Here is a 15,074-nt window from a genome sequence, read left to right on the forward strand (position 1 = left end):
GTCAACGTCTCGTGATGAACTGATGATGATGATGATCCGGTTTGGTCTTCCATTCCATGGCTCGCCCGGCCGCTGCAGAGAAGGGGGGAGCAGCAGGAGGGTTCGGCGGCCCACGGCCACCCCGGCAGGCGCCGGACCAACAGCCGCACCAGCATGGCGCAGCGGGACGAGGTCATCCGCCGCACCGTCTACGTCTCCGATATCGATCACCAGGTCGGTCAGTCGCACGGATCCGCACCCTCCCCGATCCATTTCGCTTGGTTCCGGCGTTTAATCGCATCAATTTGAATTTTTTTTTTCTCTTCCGCTTCGAGTCTACCTACTACCTATTGATCGATCGATCTCTGATGCCAATTAGCTTTTTTTTGGTGCACTTGTCGTGGTGATTATACTCCCGTTAGATTTGGGTTCGGTCACTTCTGTTCATGCGTGCTCCTGACCAGGAGGATGAGATCACGAGATCAGATGATGCTGTGGGATGGCCCGATGGGGCGGGGGGATGGGTAGGAGCAGAGGTTGGGATGTAGCGCACGCCACCACGTACACGTAGGTGCTGCTGCTGCTACGAGTATGAGCCATCCTTTTCTGTTGCTTTGGTAGATTTGGATGCCACTTTCTGCTAGTATGTTTTGCCGCTGCTGGGCTATTTGTTCCGTGCGGAATCCGGAAAGTTGTATGCCCTGTTTTGCCTTTTATGTGCTTGGCTGTGCGGCAGGGAGCCTTTAGAATAGTTCCTTCTCTGATGAATGTGCTTCATTTTTTCTTGGTTTCCCTGGTCACGTGCTTCTGTCTGCAGCATGCATGGCGTTTGTGTCATGGCATTTCCTGTTTATCATGTTACTGGTTCTAATATGGACGGTCTGATCACCTATATGGTAGGAGGCGTTTCTTTACTAGGCAGTGGAACCTTCAAGAGCCCTGCTTTGATGTTCCTTTTATGGAGTGACACCAGGAAAGGACGATAAGTAACCAGACCATGCCCTGTTGTAGAGGCTGCTAGAAATGCTAGGTTCCCCTGCTCTTTGACTTCCTTCAGTTATTCCAAAATTCCAAATATCATTGAGTGTAATTCAGAAGTTCTCCTATTTGGTGGAGTAGCTATAGGCCATGTTTCACTGATTCCTGTCAATGTGTGTGCTCCATTGTCTCCGTTGCTTTTCATGTATGCCGTGGAAGATCTTGACTTTAAAAGCATGCAAGTCATATTGATGTCCCTGCTTGTTGTACAGCTGGTATCTGTTTGACTATTTGTAATAATCGATATCAATGTACATTCATAGATTGGAGTCATACCTCTCATATTTCCATATTAGAAAGGAATGACCAGGCGTCTAGGCCTATATAATTAATTGTGCTTGAGTTGCTATTGCAAGGTTTATGACTGCATTATGGTCTGCAGTGCATGGCTCTCTGTATTCCGTTACATGTATTTGTCCTTGTAGGATTTACTAGTTAGAACAATAAAGATGCTATCTTTGCAAAACACAACCTGCCATGTGACATGGTCGCTTTTTGTAGGAAGAAATACTCTTGCTCATTACATAGAGCAAGTTGGTATAAGTGGATATCTTCTTCTGCGTCGTTGCTAGGTGTTGTTTTCTTGTGATTTTACTGGAGAGAGAGTTTTTGGTACTATGCATGCGGAATGCCCCATATTTCACCAGCCTTTGTTGGCTCGCATTGTACGGAAACAATACTATCTTCTTTTCTACAACTGTTAATAGGTTTGCTTGAGTTTTAGCATTTAGCTGGTGCAAAATCTGGTTCTCTAATATTATTTAAAGTCATCGTTGAGGCCTAATAATATTGATTTCTTGTTGTCGGTGGGTCCATGGGGTCGCCTAGATGATCAAGATCACATCTTGTCTTTAGTAGTCTCCCACCTTCGCTATTGCTCCTGGTATAAAGCTTTAATGGGCAATACCCTGTTCTTTCTTATTATGGAAAAGGAAGGCCCAATGGGACCAAAAAAAAAAATCTTTTGCAAAAATCTTGCATGTAGAACACAGAAACCTTTTGCAGTGTACATATTTTAGTCGTACATATTTCAGTCTGGCCCACTGGTATGACGAGTGAGTTTATTGTTTGCTGATGTAGTTAATGAGCTATTTTATGTAACACTCGAGTAATTGTGAATCAGTCAACGTTTCTCAATACTAGTACAGAGTGTTGCGGTTGAAGTTTTGTATGTCTGTGTGCTTTTTTTCTCATACCGATAGTATACCTTTTTGCCAATTGAAGTTGAAAAGGTTAGGTAATGTATTAGGGTAATCTTTGCCAAGATGTTGGAGCATATTCTATATGTTAGCTTCTGCTTTTCTTTGTTTAATTGACTGTTGCAGTGGCAATTATATTTAGTTTAGTTTCTAATTTCTCCTTTTTTTTGTTTATTAGGTCACTGAAGAAAACCTGGCAGCGCTATTTATAAACTGTGGACAGGTACACTCTATGGGACAATTTCAAACCCCCTTACATATATTGGCGCTCGCTATTTGTTTTTTAATGCAACCGTGCATAATCTTGGATATTCCTTCTGAAGGTTGTGGACTGTCGCATGTGTGGGGACCCAAATTCAGTACTTCGTTTTGCTTTCATAGAGTTCACTGATGAGGGTAATAATCCAGCCATAATTGAAGTTTCTTAGTTTGGTGTAATTAGTCAACTGTTCACTGGTTAATGAACATCCCTGTTGCAGAGGGTGCCAGGACTGCTCTTAATCTGTCAGGAACTGTGCTTGGATATTATCCTGTGAGGGTTCTGCCATCAAAGACTGCCATTGCGCCAGTAAACCCAACATTTCTGCCCAGGGTAAGCAAACCTTTCACAAACGAACATATTTGTCATAGGCTCATGGTTCAAGGTTCATACTGTGGTCTGCTGTGATCTTATCTCTAAAAAGTTTACCTCTTTGATGTGATATGCAGTCTGATGATGAACGTGAAATGTGTGCAAGGACTATTTACTGCACAAACATTGACAAGAAGGTTTGCTACCATATAATTATGATATCCTTAGGTATTTCTTTCTGTTATGTTTCTATTTTGATATATCCACTTACTGCAGGTCACTCAGGCAGATCTGAAATTGTTCTTTGAGTCTATATGTGGAGAGGTTGGTCATTCTTTACTTCAAACTTCTTTTCCTTTGTTTACAGTATGTATTGCTAAATGCCATGTAGAAAAGACAAATCAAGTAGCATGGTGTTCATTGGCTCATGGCAAGTCCTGTTACAGGTCTTTCGTCTGAGGTTGCTTGGTGATTACCATCATTCTACTCGCATCGCCTTTGTGGAGTTTGTGATGGTTAGCTAGCATACCTTTGTCTTTTTCATATTTTTGCAAAAGTTGCATATAGTATGCATTTTTAATGTATATTTTTTTAGCATTACTGGTGGCTGAGAACTTCCAAGTACTAAAATGCTAAAGATATGTTCCTTGGGTAGCATGCCATAACTTCCAAATACTAAAATTTGTGTTGAAACTTAAAGTGGTCCTAGTAAGACTGTTGATACTTGTGCCTTGTCATCATGTTTAGCGCACTAGCTTGGTCTTACTGAGCATTGTCATCAGTTTTGGATGTTTTCTCACTACCATCTGCTATATAACTGAACCTGTTCCGTTGCACTGTCTTAACTGTACTGAACCTTCTGATGCTGGTATTTTGTGAATCCAAAGTTCATTGATTCAATATGTTTGTAAAATCTAGGTCCTTTCTAATGGTGGTGCTTCTTGTAATATATAATTGGTGTTTCCCCTAATTTTCAAGACTTAAACCCCATCTTACGATCCATTTGTTTCCTACTGTTCAGGCTGAAAGTGCTACCGCTGCTCTCAACTGCAGTGGTGTGATTCTGGGTGCCTTGCCAATAAGGTAATAAATCTCTGATCTTTCAAGACACTTTGCAAGGGTATAGAGCTCAACATGGATTAACAGAGTAGGGTATTGTGGTATTTCAGGGTGAGCCCATCGAAGACCCCTGTGCGTCCCCGCGCGCCTCGCCAGCTGATGCACTAGTGTTGTAGGTACAGGAGGTGCTGATGGCACTGCTTATATATAATAGAGATAGACATATATGAAAGGGGGGAAATCGCAATATGTGTCATTTTCTTTTTAAGTTATGGGCTCGGCCTTTTTTTTTCTTCACTGTACCACCGTGAGTGAGTAAAGTATCTACGCTCGGAGCCGGAGAGGGCAAATTCCGGGTTGAGGTTGGGTCCTTTTACCATGCACATAGCGGAGAGCTTCTTAGAAGGAAGCAGGGTTGATCTGCTCTTGTCCTTGATGCAACAAGGCGAAACTCCTGGACTTTTACCTGTGTTCAGTTGTTTGCTGTGTCTTGGTTGCTACTCAAAAAAACTTGGGGATTACTTGGAGATTATGAACGCTTACCGTTGTGCCCTACCTTATGCTTCCATGTCAGTATGTGTGTTTGTTGTTGTTCTGGTGCGTGCTGCTCTGTTCCGATTTCTGTGTGTGACGGCTTGGATGTTGTTAGCTTTACCAATGGGTATTTTTATCATGCATTTGTAGTTGTTTGAGACCTGATCATGTGCTGTTTGAACTGCAATTAGTAGATACTGGGTGGTTACATTACTTTAGTCTGGGTCTATGTTAACCTGCCCTTAATTTCCCCCTGTTCTGCTTGTTAAAAGAGTAGCGATGAACATTAGTAGTTGAAGCTTACGGTATCTCTGTTTGAAAGCAAACCGTGCGTCCATTTATCGCCTTGATGAATCTGACTGCTGGATGATTGGGACCAAAGCTTCACGGCCCTGCCAACAGTAACCATCCATCACTTGCAAAACAAAATCGATGGCTGTTTTTTCTTTTGGTCCTTATTCTGACATAACACTAAAATTCAGTGCACTAGATGCTTAAATTCAGTATCTCCCTGATTGCTGTGGCTCCAAGGAAAAAAAACAATTCAGTTCACGATCCATGACCTCTGCATTCTCTGCACGTCCGTTCATCCATCCTCTTCTCCCATCCCAAAGAAAAGATCACCTGGATTTCTTCTCCTTGTTCTCTCCATCCATGACCTCTGGCTCAGCCGCTCAGCCCCTCGCCGATCTATCCGTTTGCCTCGGATCTCGGTCATGTGCTTACCTGCCAGACTGCATTAGCAACCAGCAAGCTCCGATTTTTACCCCCTTGCAGATCATCATGTAATTCAGTTATTGTCAGTTCAGTTGCATTGTCACATTCTTCCTTCTTTATTCAGTTCAGCTGCCATGTACATACTACAGTAGCTAATTAAGCAGCAGCAGTATGAATTAAAAGACGTCCTATTTTGTATTGAAGGAGCACTTCTCCAGTTCCTTTCTTAATCAAATATGCTTCTGAACACAGTATTTGCTAAGTTCTTCATTGACTGCTATCGGGCTCAGGGTCCAGTCATGCAGGTGTGGTCTCACTTTCAGATGTTTGTGTTGTGCTGTGTGATCTGTTGGTGCAGGTTTCAGGCGCCTCTGCAATCAGTTGCAACCAAGATTTAGAGGCTTCGATTTTGGAGCATTTTTTGAGCTTACCCAATGTTTAGCAGTAGCAGGTAAAGAGATGTTTTATGTGCTGTGACAACATATCTGCTAGTCTGAATAATGCTCCCACGGATCAGATCCTCAAGGCTTCGTTTGGCTGCTAGGGGCAGTGCAGCATTCTGTTTTCGCAAGTGGAGAGATGGCAATTAAGTTGGCCATGGCCAGTGAAATGTGGGTTTCTTTTTCTAGATCATTCAGACCAGTTTGAAAAAGATCATTTGGCCCATCCATTTAATTTTTCAATAATACCTAGCACGCATAAAGTCATATCAAATTCTGAAGCAATGGAAACTAGCATTACCAGCAGCTTGAGGCTTGCAAATAGCATGTGAGATCGTGGAAAGAAAATTGTTTGTTATCAAATAGCATGTGAGGCTTGCAAATAGCATGTCAGAAGAAATAATCAGGATGTCAATGCTGAAAGAAAATAGAGCAAGGAAACATTTCAACGACGGATCTTCCTAGTAGGTAGTTACACAGGCTCCGGCCACCGCGTTCTGCCGCTGTCCTGTCCAGGAGGATATGGAGTGCACGCCGGCGGCGAGGCTCTCCACAATCGCCGCGGATGCTTATAAATCGAGCGCCTACCGCCGAATAATGGGGCGAATGTTTGCTTTGGATGATCCGCGTCGGAGCTTCACGATTCAGACCGGTGGCGGCCGCCGGCGGACGGAACAGAGCCGGAAGCGCCGGCCCAGACCAAAGCAGGGGTTGATATGAAAATATTTGGATTGCGATCCAATATAGGGGGTTATCTGTAAAATTAAGGGGTACATCCGCAAATAGTCGGATCGAGATTAATAATCGCGATCCAAATTAGGGGTTAAATGTAAACCTCAGGGCCAAACTGAAAATAATTGGGGGGCGGCGAGCATGGCATCCGCCGCTCGCCGGCCACCGCTGACCTTGCCGCCGTGCGTCCCGCGGCCCAGCTTGCTGCCAGCAGGCGGCGATGATCATAGCATCGGCATGTCCAGCTTCCATGTGCGGCGTGCCGGTGGCTCTCGTGTTCTCTGTTGAATGTGAATGTAAAATGAATAGAGATTTGGGAACTCTTTAATGTTTATTGATCTCTTTGGATTATATACAAGTGAAGAGTCGCGTTGTATGGATGTGACTGTTCGGCAAAAAGTAATTGTTCAATGGAACAATCTACTAACAAAGGGACATGTCCTTCGTAGTGCTAACTGCTTATACTAACTAACTGCTAATCCTCTTTCTCTGTTGATTGATGAGATCACCGAGTATAGAGAGGTGTCTGTTAGGAACAGACACACCGTTTCGTAACACTCCCCCTTAATCGAATCTTCTTTGAGATCAATGTAGATGTATCTTGGATTCCACTAGAAAAATCCCGTGGGAAAAATATGAGGAATATGTATGTACAAATACACTATAAAACTCCTTTAAACCTTATAGGAAAATAAGAAGAAAATAGCATATATGAGTGTGATTTAAATAAATCACCATGTCATTGGTATCCCATTAAAAATCCAGCGGGAAAAATATTGGAGATACGACATATAGATTACCCCCCAAAACATTTTAGAAAAAATATGAGGAGTAATATAAATTGATATGTTGCTAAAACTCCTGCAAAAATCCAGTGGAAAAATTAGGAGAAAATATGATAAAATATTATTGGTATTGCCTCTTGATAACTTACATGAACCTTTTAAGGGAAAAATTATGGATAAGTTGTGAGAGCAATTTGTGTCTTTGATATTTTCCAAAAAAAAACCCGGTGGGAAAAATAGGAAATATGACACATGCTTATGTTAATATTACCTCATTAAAAACTAGAAACCTTGTGAGTAAAACTGGTGAAAGAAAAGAGTTTAATATGATGCTGGTATATAGGTTAATATTTAGGAGATATCTCCCCCTGATTCTGGCAAATCTCGAAGTCGTCACATACCAATTCCATGTACCAATTTTTGAAATACAGAAGTTGGTGAGGACTTAGTAAATAGATTAGCGAGATTATCACATGACTTGATTTGCAAGATATTTATTTCCCCGCTTTCTTGTAATTCATGGGGATAAAACAGTTTAGGAACAAAATGCTTAGTGATATTGCTCTTTATGTAACATGTTTGCATCTGTGTAACACAAGCGGAATTATCTTCATAGATAATTGTAGGTGATTCAATTGAACCAATACCATATGACTGTTGTATGTGGTTAATCATTCTGCGAAGCCATACATTTTCTCGTGATGCCTCGTATAGAGTAATAATTTCAAAATGATTAGTAGAGGTTGTTGTCATAGTTTGCTTAGAAGACTTCTATAAAATAGCTGTACCTCCATGTAGGAATACAAATTCTGTTTGGGATTTTCCGTTATGAGGATCAGATAAGTAACCAGTATTAGTATAACCAATCATACTAGGATTATGATTTTTCTTGAAGAATAAACCAAGATCCTTTGTACCATTAAGTTATCTAAGGATACACTTTGCTCCCGTCCAATGACAGCGAGTTGGGTTTGCACTATGCCTAGCCAGTAAGTTCATTGCAAATGTGATATCAGGCCTAGTGCAATTTGCAAGATACATAAGTGCGCCAATGACACTGAGATATGGGATTTCTGGTCCCAACATGTTTTCCCCAATATCCCGTGGTCTAAATGGATATTTCCCTATTTCTAAGGAACGAACAACCATTGGAGTTTTATTAAGGTATGATTTATCCATATTAAATTTCTCCAATATTTTCTGGATATAGCTTGATTGATGCACTAAAATTCCTGAAGGATGGTGCTCAAATTGTAAGCCTAGGCAATACTTGGTCTTACCCAAATCCTTCATCTCAAATTCCATCTTTAGATGTTTGCGTGCTTCTTCTATATCCTTTGGGCTGCCAATGATATTTAAATCATTAACATACACGGATATAATACAAAATCCCGTTCGAGATTTCTTAATGAAAACACATTGACAAACATCATTGTTAGTGTATCCTTTCTTTAGAAAGAATTCACTCAGTCGGTTGTACCACATTCGTCCCGACTGCTTCAAGCCATATAATGACTTTTGTAGTTTTACACAATACATGTTGCGATTTGCGTTTGGATTCGGAATTTGGATTCCATCGGGAACCTTCATGTATATGTCCGAATCAAGTGATCCATATAGATATGCTGTCACCACATCCATTAACTGCATAGATAGATGATTTTGAACTGCCAATGATATTAAGTATCGGAGAGTAATTCCACTCATTACTGGAGAATAGGTTTCATTGTAATCAATGCCGAGTCTCCGCGTGAACTCTTGTGCTACTAACCTCGCTTTATATCTCACCACCTCATTGTTCTCATTCCATTTTCGGATGAAAACCCATTTAAAGCCTACATGAAAGACTTTGGAAGGTGTAGGTATTGCAGATGTGAATACCCCTCTTCTAGTGAGCGAGGCTATCTCAGCTTGAATTGCTTCTTTCCATTGAAGCCAGTCCGAGCGCTTTTTGCACTCTGCCATGGTCTTGGGATTTGGATCATTGAGAAAGATTTCTGCAATTGCTGCGGAGAATTATATGTCGACAATAGTAGTCTTACGATCGTATGATTCTCCTGAATCTATGTAATTGATGGAAATTTCTTTCACCCCATTATTTGACTACATTTCCCAAAACTATGGAGTCAGGGTGTTCCGATATCCCAGGATCATAATTTGGATGCACCGTTGATCTGGGTTGTGGATTTTGTCCTGATGTTGGATTTTTATCCACTATTGGTTGTCTACCAACTTTAGGTTCGCTTGGATTTATTTATTTGGAGGACTTAGTCCTCGATATCCTCGGATGCTCACTTGGAGCATTATCCTTAGGAGCGGCCGTACTTTTCCCCTTCTTCTTTGGAAGTGGGAGTTGAATGGTTTTTATTGGTACCTCCACTCTTTCATGCGTATTGCGAGCAGGATAAGAGGATTTAGTGACACCCTTATAATCAGTAAATGCTTCTGGCAGGTTATTTGCAATATGTTGCAAGTTTATGATTTTCTGAACTTGTTGTTCAGTCTCTAGAGTACGTGGATTTGAGGGGGAAATGCCTTGAGCATTCCAGATGATTTCCTAGCATTCTATTTGGTACTTGAAGTCTCCCCCTAATGCCGGGAAATGGTCCTCATTAAATATGCAGTCGGCGTATCGGGCTGTGAATAAGTCCCCTGTAAGAGGCTCGAGGTATTTGATAATTTATGGAGATTGATATCCCACATAGACACCAAGTTTCCTATGTGGGCCCATAGAGGTACGCTTAGGCAGTGAGATCAGTACGTATACAGCGCAACCGAATTTTCGCAGATAGGAAATATTTGGCATATTCCCACGTACTAATTGCAATGGGGAGATTGCGTGATATGCAGTTGGTCGCAATTGTATTAAGTCAGCAATGTGTAAGACTGCATGACCCCAACTTGAGGTTGGTAGGTTGCAATTTTGTAATAATGGTCGTCCAATGAGTTTAATTTTTTTAATAAGAGATTCTGCTAAACCATTTTGCGTATGGACATATGGGACAGAGTGCTGAACTTGAATTCCCAAAGCTATACAATAATCATTGAAAGCTTTTGAGGAAAATTCAGCAGCATTGTCCATTCGAATTGATTGAATTTGATGTTCAGGATTATGTGCTCTAAGTCTAATAACTTGAGCAATAATTTTTGCAAATGCATGGTTACGAGTGGACAAAAGACACACATGAGACCATCTAGTAGATGCATCTATTAGAACCATGAAGTACCTGAACGGTTCAGACAATGGTTGTATAGGGCCACAAATATCTCCTTGAATGCGTTCAAGAAATTTTAGTGGCTCATTTTGAATCTTAGCGGGCGATGGTCGTACGATCAATTTTCCTATAGTGCATGAAGTGCACATAAAATCTGAAGGTTTGAGGAATTTAGCAGTATTTAACTCATGACCATTAGAATTGCTGATAATTTTTCGCATCATCCCTATACTAGGATGGCCAAGGCGATCATGCCAAGTTTTGAATGCGTCAATATTCTGAAAAATTACCTATTACGTAACATGTGGTACGGATTTGATGTATGTATAGTACAATCCAGATCAAAAAGAGGCAATTTTTTCAATAATTTGTTTGCTATATCCGCTATTTTTAGTAACGAGGAGAATTTCCTCATTATTGTCATCACAGGTTTCTATATGAAAACCATTTTGACAGATATCTCTATAACTTAACAAGGTACGCTTTGAATCGGGATACAATAATGCATCCTCAATTGTAATTTGGGTACCCATGGGGAGTACAATAGTGGCACTACCAGAGCCAATTATTGTAGCATCGCATCCTGCGATTGTCAAAACATTTCCTTATCTTTTTGTAAGAGTTTGGAAATACTTTGTTTCTCTAAGTATAGAATTAGTGGTACCACTATCCACTAGGCATAATTCCTCCTCCATCAGATTGACCCCCTAGGAACATGGGTTGTTTAGGAGCATTCGCATGTCAGTTGTTCTCTATTCACGAGCGTGCTGACAACGTGTTGAATGTGAATGTAAAATAAATAGAGATTTGGAAACTGTTTAATGTTTATTGATCTCTTTGGATTATATATAAGTGAAATGTCGCATTGTATGGACGTGACTGTTCGGGAAAAAGTAACTGTTCAATGGAACAATCTACTAAGGGATATGTCCTCCATAGTGCTAACTGCTTATACTAACTAGCTGCTAATCCTCTTCCTCTGTTGATGAGATCACCGAGTACATAGAGGTGTCCGTCAGACACACCGTTTCGTAACATTCTCCACGGCGGCGAACGACGCGAAGGGGGCGTGGGGGTGGCGACTGGCCCGTCGTGAGGATGGCCTGGAGTAACCCGCCGAAGACGACAATGCAGTTGCTGTGGCCCATGCTTGTGCTGCGCGCCCCGGGTTGCCTTCCTGCTGAGAAATTTCAAGATTGAAAACATTTTTTCAAATTCTTGCTGCTACTGCGCTTGGACAGGCAAAATTGAAAGCATTTTTCAAATTGAAAACCATTCACAAACAAATTATCCTCACCCCCATCAACTTCTTGTCATGTTAACCAACACATATGCCCAGAACTATAAACCAGGAAATGCTTTGCATCTGAGCTACAGAAAGTTCCAGAAAGGAAACACAGAAGGCGATGGTCGATCGATCAGGATTAAATTCCTCCATGGACATCGCCGGATCCAAGCGCCCATGTTCACCTGCTGCATTGTTCTCGAACCTGCAGCGGCCCAGACAGAAGAGCCATTGGTAGAGACTAGTAGAGAGTAGAGACGGTGATGGCAAATCAGGTTCTTTTAAGTAACTTCATATTTTGCCAACCGAAACACAGCCCCGACAGGCAAGCTGAAGCATTCCAAGACTGCCTACCGCAGCATGTACACCATTCGAAAACTCCAGCAAAACTCATCTGAATCCATCCATATTCTATCGGAATTCGCAAAACAGGCATGAATCAATGCATTTCCAGAACGGCATAAGGAGACACAAAAGACACTGAGCTGAGAAGGCCCAACGAAATTGCTGGACACAACTCTACAAAACAAACGTAAGCAAAACTCAGGATCCAACTAAAATATGCTTCGAAGAAAGCAAGTTATTCATGAAAAACACATAACCAGAGCAAATCGCTTGCAATTGATAATCAGAAACTGTTTCTGGCAACGCGCGCCACCTCAACCAACGACCAATTACGCCATTATTCTTCCGCAAAAGCAAACATCTCTTCCCTCCTCTCCCCACTACTCAACCAGGCTCAAGCGATGACCATAATAATTCCTCCTAAGCAACGGCACATCAGCGTCTTCGTACGGGCACACCACACAACCGGCTGGCCGAATGAGCTTCCTGCCATGCTGGGCAGCCTAGTACCGGTAGTGAGCGGGCTTGTAGGGACCCTCGATTGGGACGCTGATGTAGTCAGACTGAGACTTCGAGAGCTTGGTGAGCTTGGCACCAAGCTTGCCCAAATGGAGAGCGGCAACCTTCTCATCAAGGTGCTTCGGAAGCACATACACCTTCTTCTCATACTTGCCAGAGCTCTTCTCCTTCCACAGTTCAAGCTGAGCAATGACCTGTATCAAACACAAGACTTAGTATGATGGGTAGGCAATGACCAGTATGATTTCAAGGTATTTGTTGCCGTATTTACCTGGTTAGTGAATGAGCAGGACATGACAAAGCTGGGGTGGCCAGTAGCGCACCCAAGGTTCATCAGACGACCCTCAGCGAGGACAATGATGCCAGTGTTGGTCTCAGGGAACACCCAGCGGTCTGTCTGGGGCTTGATGGTGATGCGCTTGACACCAGGGTAGGTCTCAAGACCGTGCATGTCGATCTCATTGTCAAAGTGACCAATGTTGCAGACAATGGCGTTGTTCTTCATCTTCCTCATGTGGTCAACCATGATGATGTCCTTGTTGCCGGTGGTGGTCACAAAGATGTCAGCTTCAGAGACGACATCCTCCAAGGTAAGGACCTGAAGACCCTCCATCAAGGCCTGAAGGGCACAGATGGGGTCGATCTCAGTCACGATGACACGGGCACCAGCCTGCTTGAGGGCAGCAGCACAGCCCTTGCCAACATCACCATAACCGCAGACCACTGCGACCTTGCCAGCGATCATAACATCGGTGGCCCTCATCAAACCATCAGGGAGGGAGTGGCGGCAACCGTAGAGGTTGTCGAACTGTTCAGAGGTAAAAACACATCAGTAATGTCAAACTTAACAGTTGCATTATGGTACTAGATAAATAGTAATACACCAGACCGTTTAGAAGAAAACATATTTTATCTGCAAAATTATTATAGTTGCTTACATGCACTATATAGCAAGTGACATTTCAGAAAGAGTACATTAAAGAATCCATGAAATGCACTGTATAGGCACTTTTAAGTTAGATCAGGCACATGGAACAATACATTACACTAAGCATCATATACTCCATTCTCTTTTGATCGTACTATTTCTTGTTGGCACAATGACCAAGGAAAACAATCCTAATTATCCTACTTATCATCCATTTAATCATGCCATTAACTAGTCCTCGTAAACAAGCGATTCATTAAGGCCTAGACTTCTTGATGCCCATGTAGCCCATCTCAGGTGGAAGAATGAAGAGTCACGCATCAGACCCGAGACAACCATTAAGCGGATGGATGGTTGGACTGAAATAAGACTATCAAAAGAGAATTTTTCAGATTTGGAAATATGCCTATTGAAAGAGAATGGAGGGAGTACTAATCTAAAAAAATGACAGCTTCTACTTACAGACTATGTGGTGTAATGTCAGTATCATCACATCCCCCCAAACATAAGACTACTATTAATAAGCAGTCAACAAAAAACTAATATTAGAAGACTTTCGCAACCCAAGGACCAAGATATAGATCCAACAGGACGACAACATGGACCATGATTCCTGTAATTTAGGAGACACTCGATAACTGAACCACAGATATCAGAATAATCTGGGCAGCACAAATAAGCCATCTCCATTAACAGATCTGCCCAACAGAGATCTAAATCCCAGATCCATACCCAACATAATACTACTTCTAGAGAGCTACTCTGCAGAACGGTAAATTATGGAATATAAGGGTAAAACATGATCTAGATCTACGCAAGGACAAGCAAAGGCAGGCACGTGAATCACCTTGCTCTTGGTGACGGAGTCGTTGACGTTGATGGCGGGGAAGAGGAGGGTGCCGGTCTCCTGCATCTGGTAGAGCCTCTTGACTCCGGTGGTGGTCTCCTCGGAGACGCCGACGAGCCTCTCCTTCATCTTGCGGTACCTCTTGGGGTCGGACTTGAGGCCGTCGCGGATGATGGTGAGCACGATCTTGAACTCGGCGTTGTCAGTGGACTCCGGGTCGGGGACCTTGCCGGTCTTCTCGTACTCCTCCTCCGCCTTGACGCCCTCGTGGATGAGTAGCGTGGCGTCGCCGCCGTCGTCGACGATGAGGTCGGGGCCGCCGCCCTCACCCCAGTCGAGGCATCGCTCGGTGCACCACCAGTACTCCTCGAGCGTCTCCCCCTTCCACGCGAAGACGGCGGCTGAGTCCCGCGCGATGGCGGCGGCGGCGTGGTCCTGCGTGGAGAAGATGTTGCAGGAGCACCAGCGGACCTCGGCGCCGAGCGCGGTGAGGGTCTCGATGAGGACGGCGGTCTGGATGGTCATGTGGAGGGAGCCCGAGATCCTGGCGCCGGCGAAGGGCTTGGACGGGCCGAACTCGGCGCGGCACGCCATGAGACCCGGCATCTCGACCTCCGCCAGCTCGATCTCGAGGCGGCCGAAGTCGGCCTGGGACAGGTCCTTCACCTTGTACTCCCGCCCCGACGAGGTCTTCTCCACGGAGAGCGCCATGGCAGCGGGCGGAGGGAGAGCTCGCGGATTGGATCTGGGAGGGAATGGGAGGAGGGGAGGAGACGGCGGGGGGAGTGGAGGTGGAGGGAGGGCCGGAGGGGGGTTTTAGGGGAGAGACGAGGGCGCTGCGCCGTTGGATCCTGGAAGCGGCCGTCGGATCTGAACGGGAT

The 15,074-nt window shown here is 43.5% G+C and overlaps 2 protein-coding genes across 2 annotated transcripts; one reads left to right on the plus strand and one right to left on the minus strand.

Annotated features, from left to right (window-relative positions):
* Positions 1 to 41: 41 nt before the first annotated feature.
* Positions 42 to 4,437, plus strand: LOC101785829 (polyadenylate-binding protein-interacting protein 11-like). The gene is given in 10 exon segments (XM_012846651.2): positions 42 to 110; positions 112 to 213; positions 2,395 to 2,439; positions 2,540 to 2,612; positions 2,696 to 2,808; positions 2,925 to 2,984; positions 3,064 to 3,111; positions 3,234 to 3,302; positions 3,809 to 3,870; positions 3,957 to 4,437. Coding segments are annotated over 10 exon segments (684 nt in total). The 5' UTR covers positions 42 to 56; the 3' UTR covers positions 4,015 to 4,437.
* Positions 4,438 to 11,974: 7,537 nt separating this feature from the next.
* On the minus strand, positions 11,975 to 14,988 carry LOC101786236 (adenosylhomocysteinase). The gene is made up of 3 exons (XM_004972955.4): positions 14,194 to 14,988; positions 12,690 to 13,226; positions 11,975 to 12,612 (listed from the first exon to the last, which is right to left on the minus strand). The coding sequence occupies exons 1-3, from the start codon at positions 14,902 to 14,904 to the stop codon at positions 12,403 to 12,405; spliced, it is 1,458 nt and encodes a 485-aa protein (XP_004973012.1). The 5' UTR covers positions 14,905 to 14,988; the 3' UTR covers positions 11,975 to 12,402.
* Between the last annotated feature and the right edge of the window lie 86 nt (positions 14,989 to 15,074).

The sequence above is a fragment of the Setaria italica genome, chromosome VI, assembly GCF_000263155.2.
Source record: "Setaria italica strain Yugu1 chromosome VI, Setaria_italica_v2.0, whole genome shotgun sequence".
Lineage (NCBI taxonomy): Eukaryota > Viridiplantae > Streptophyta > Magnoliopsida > Poales > Poaceae > Setaria > Setaria italica.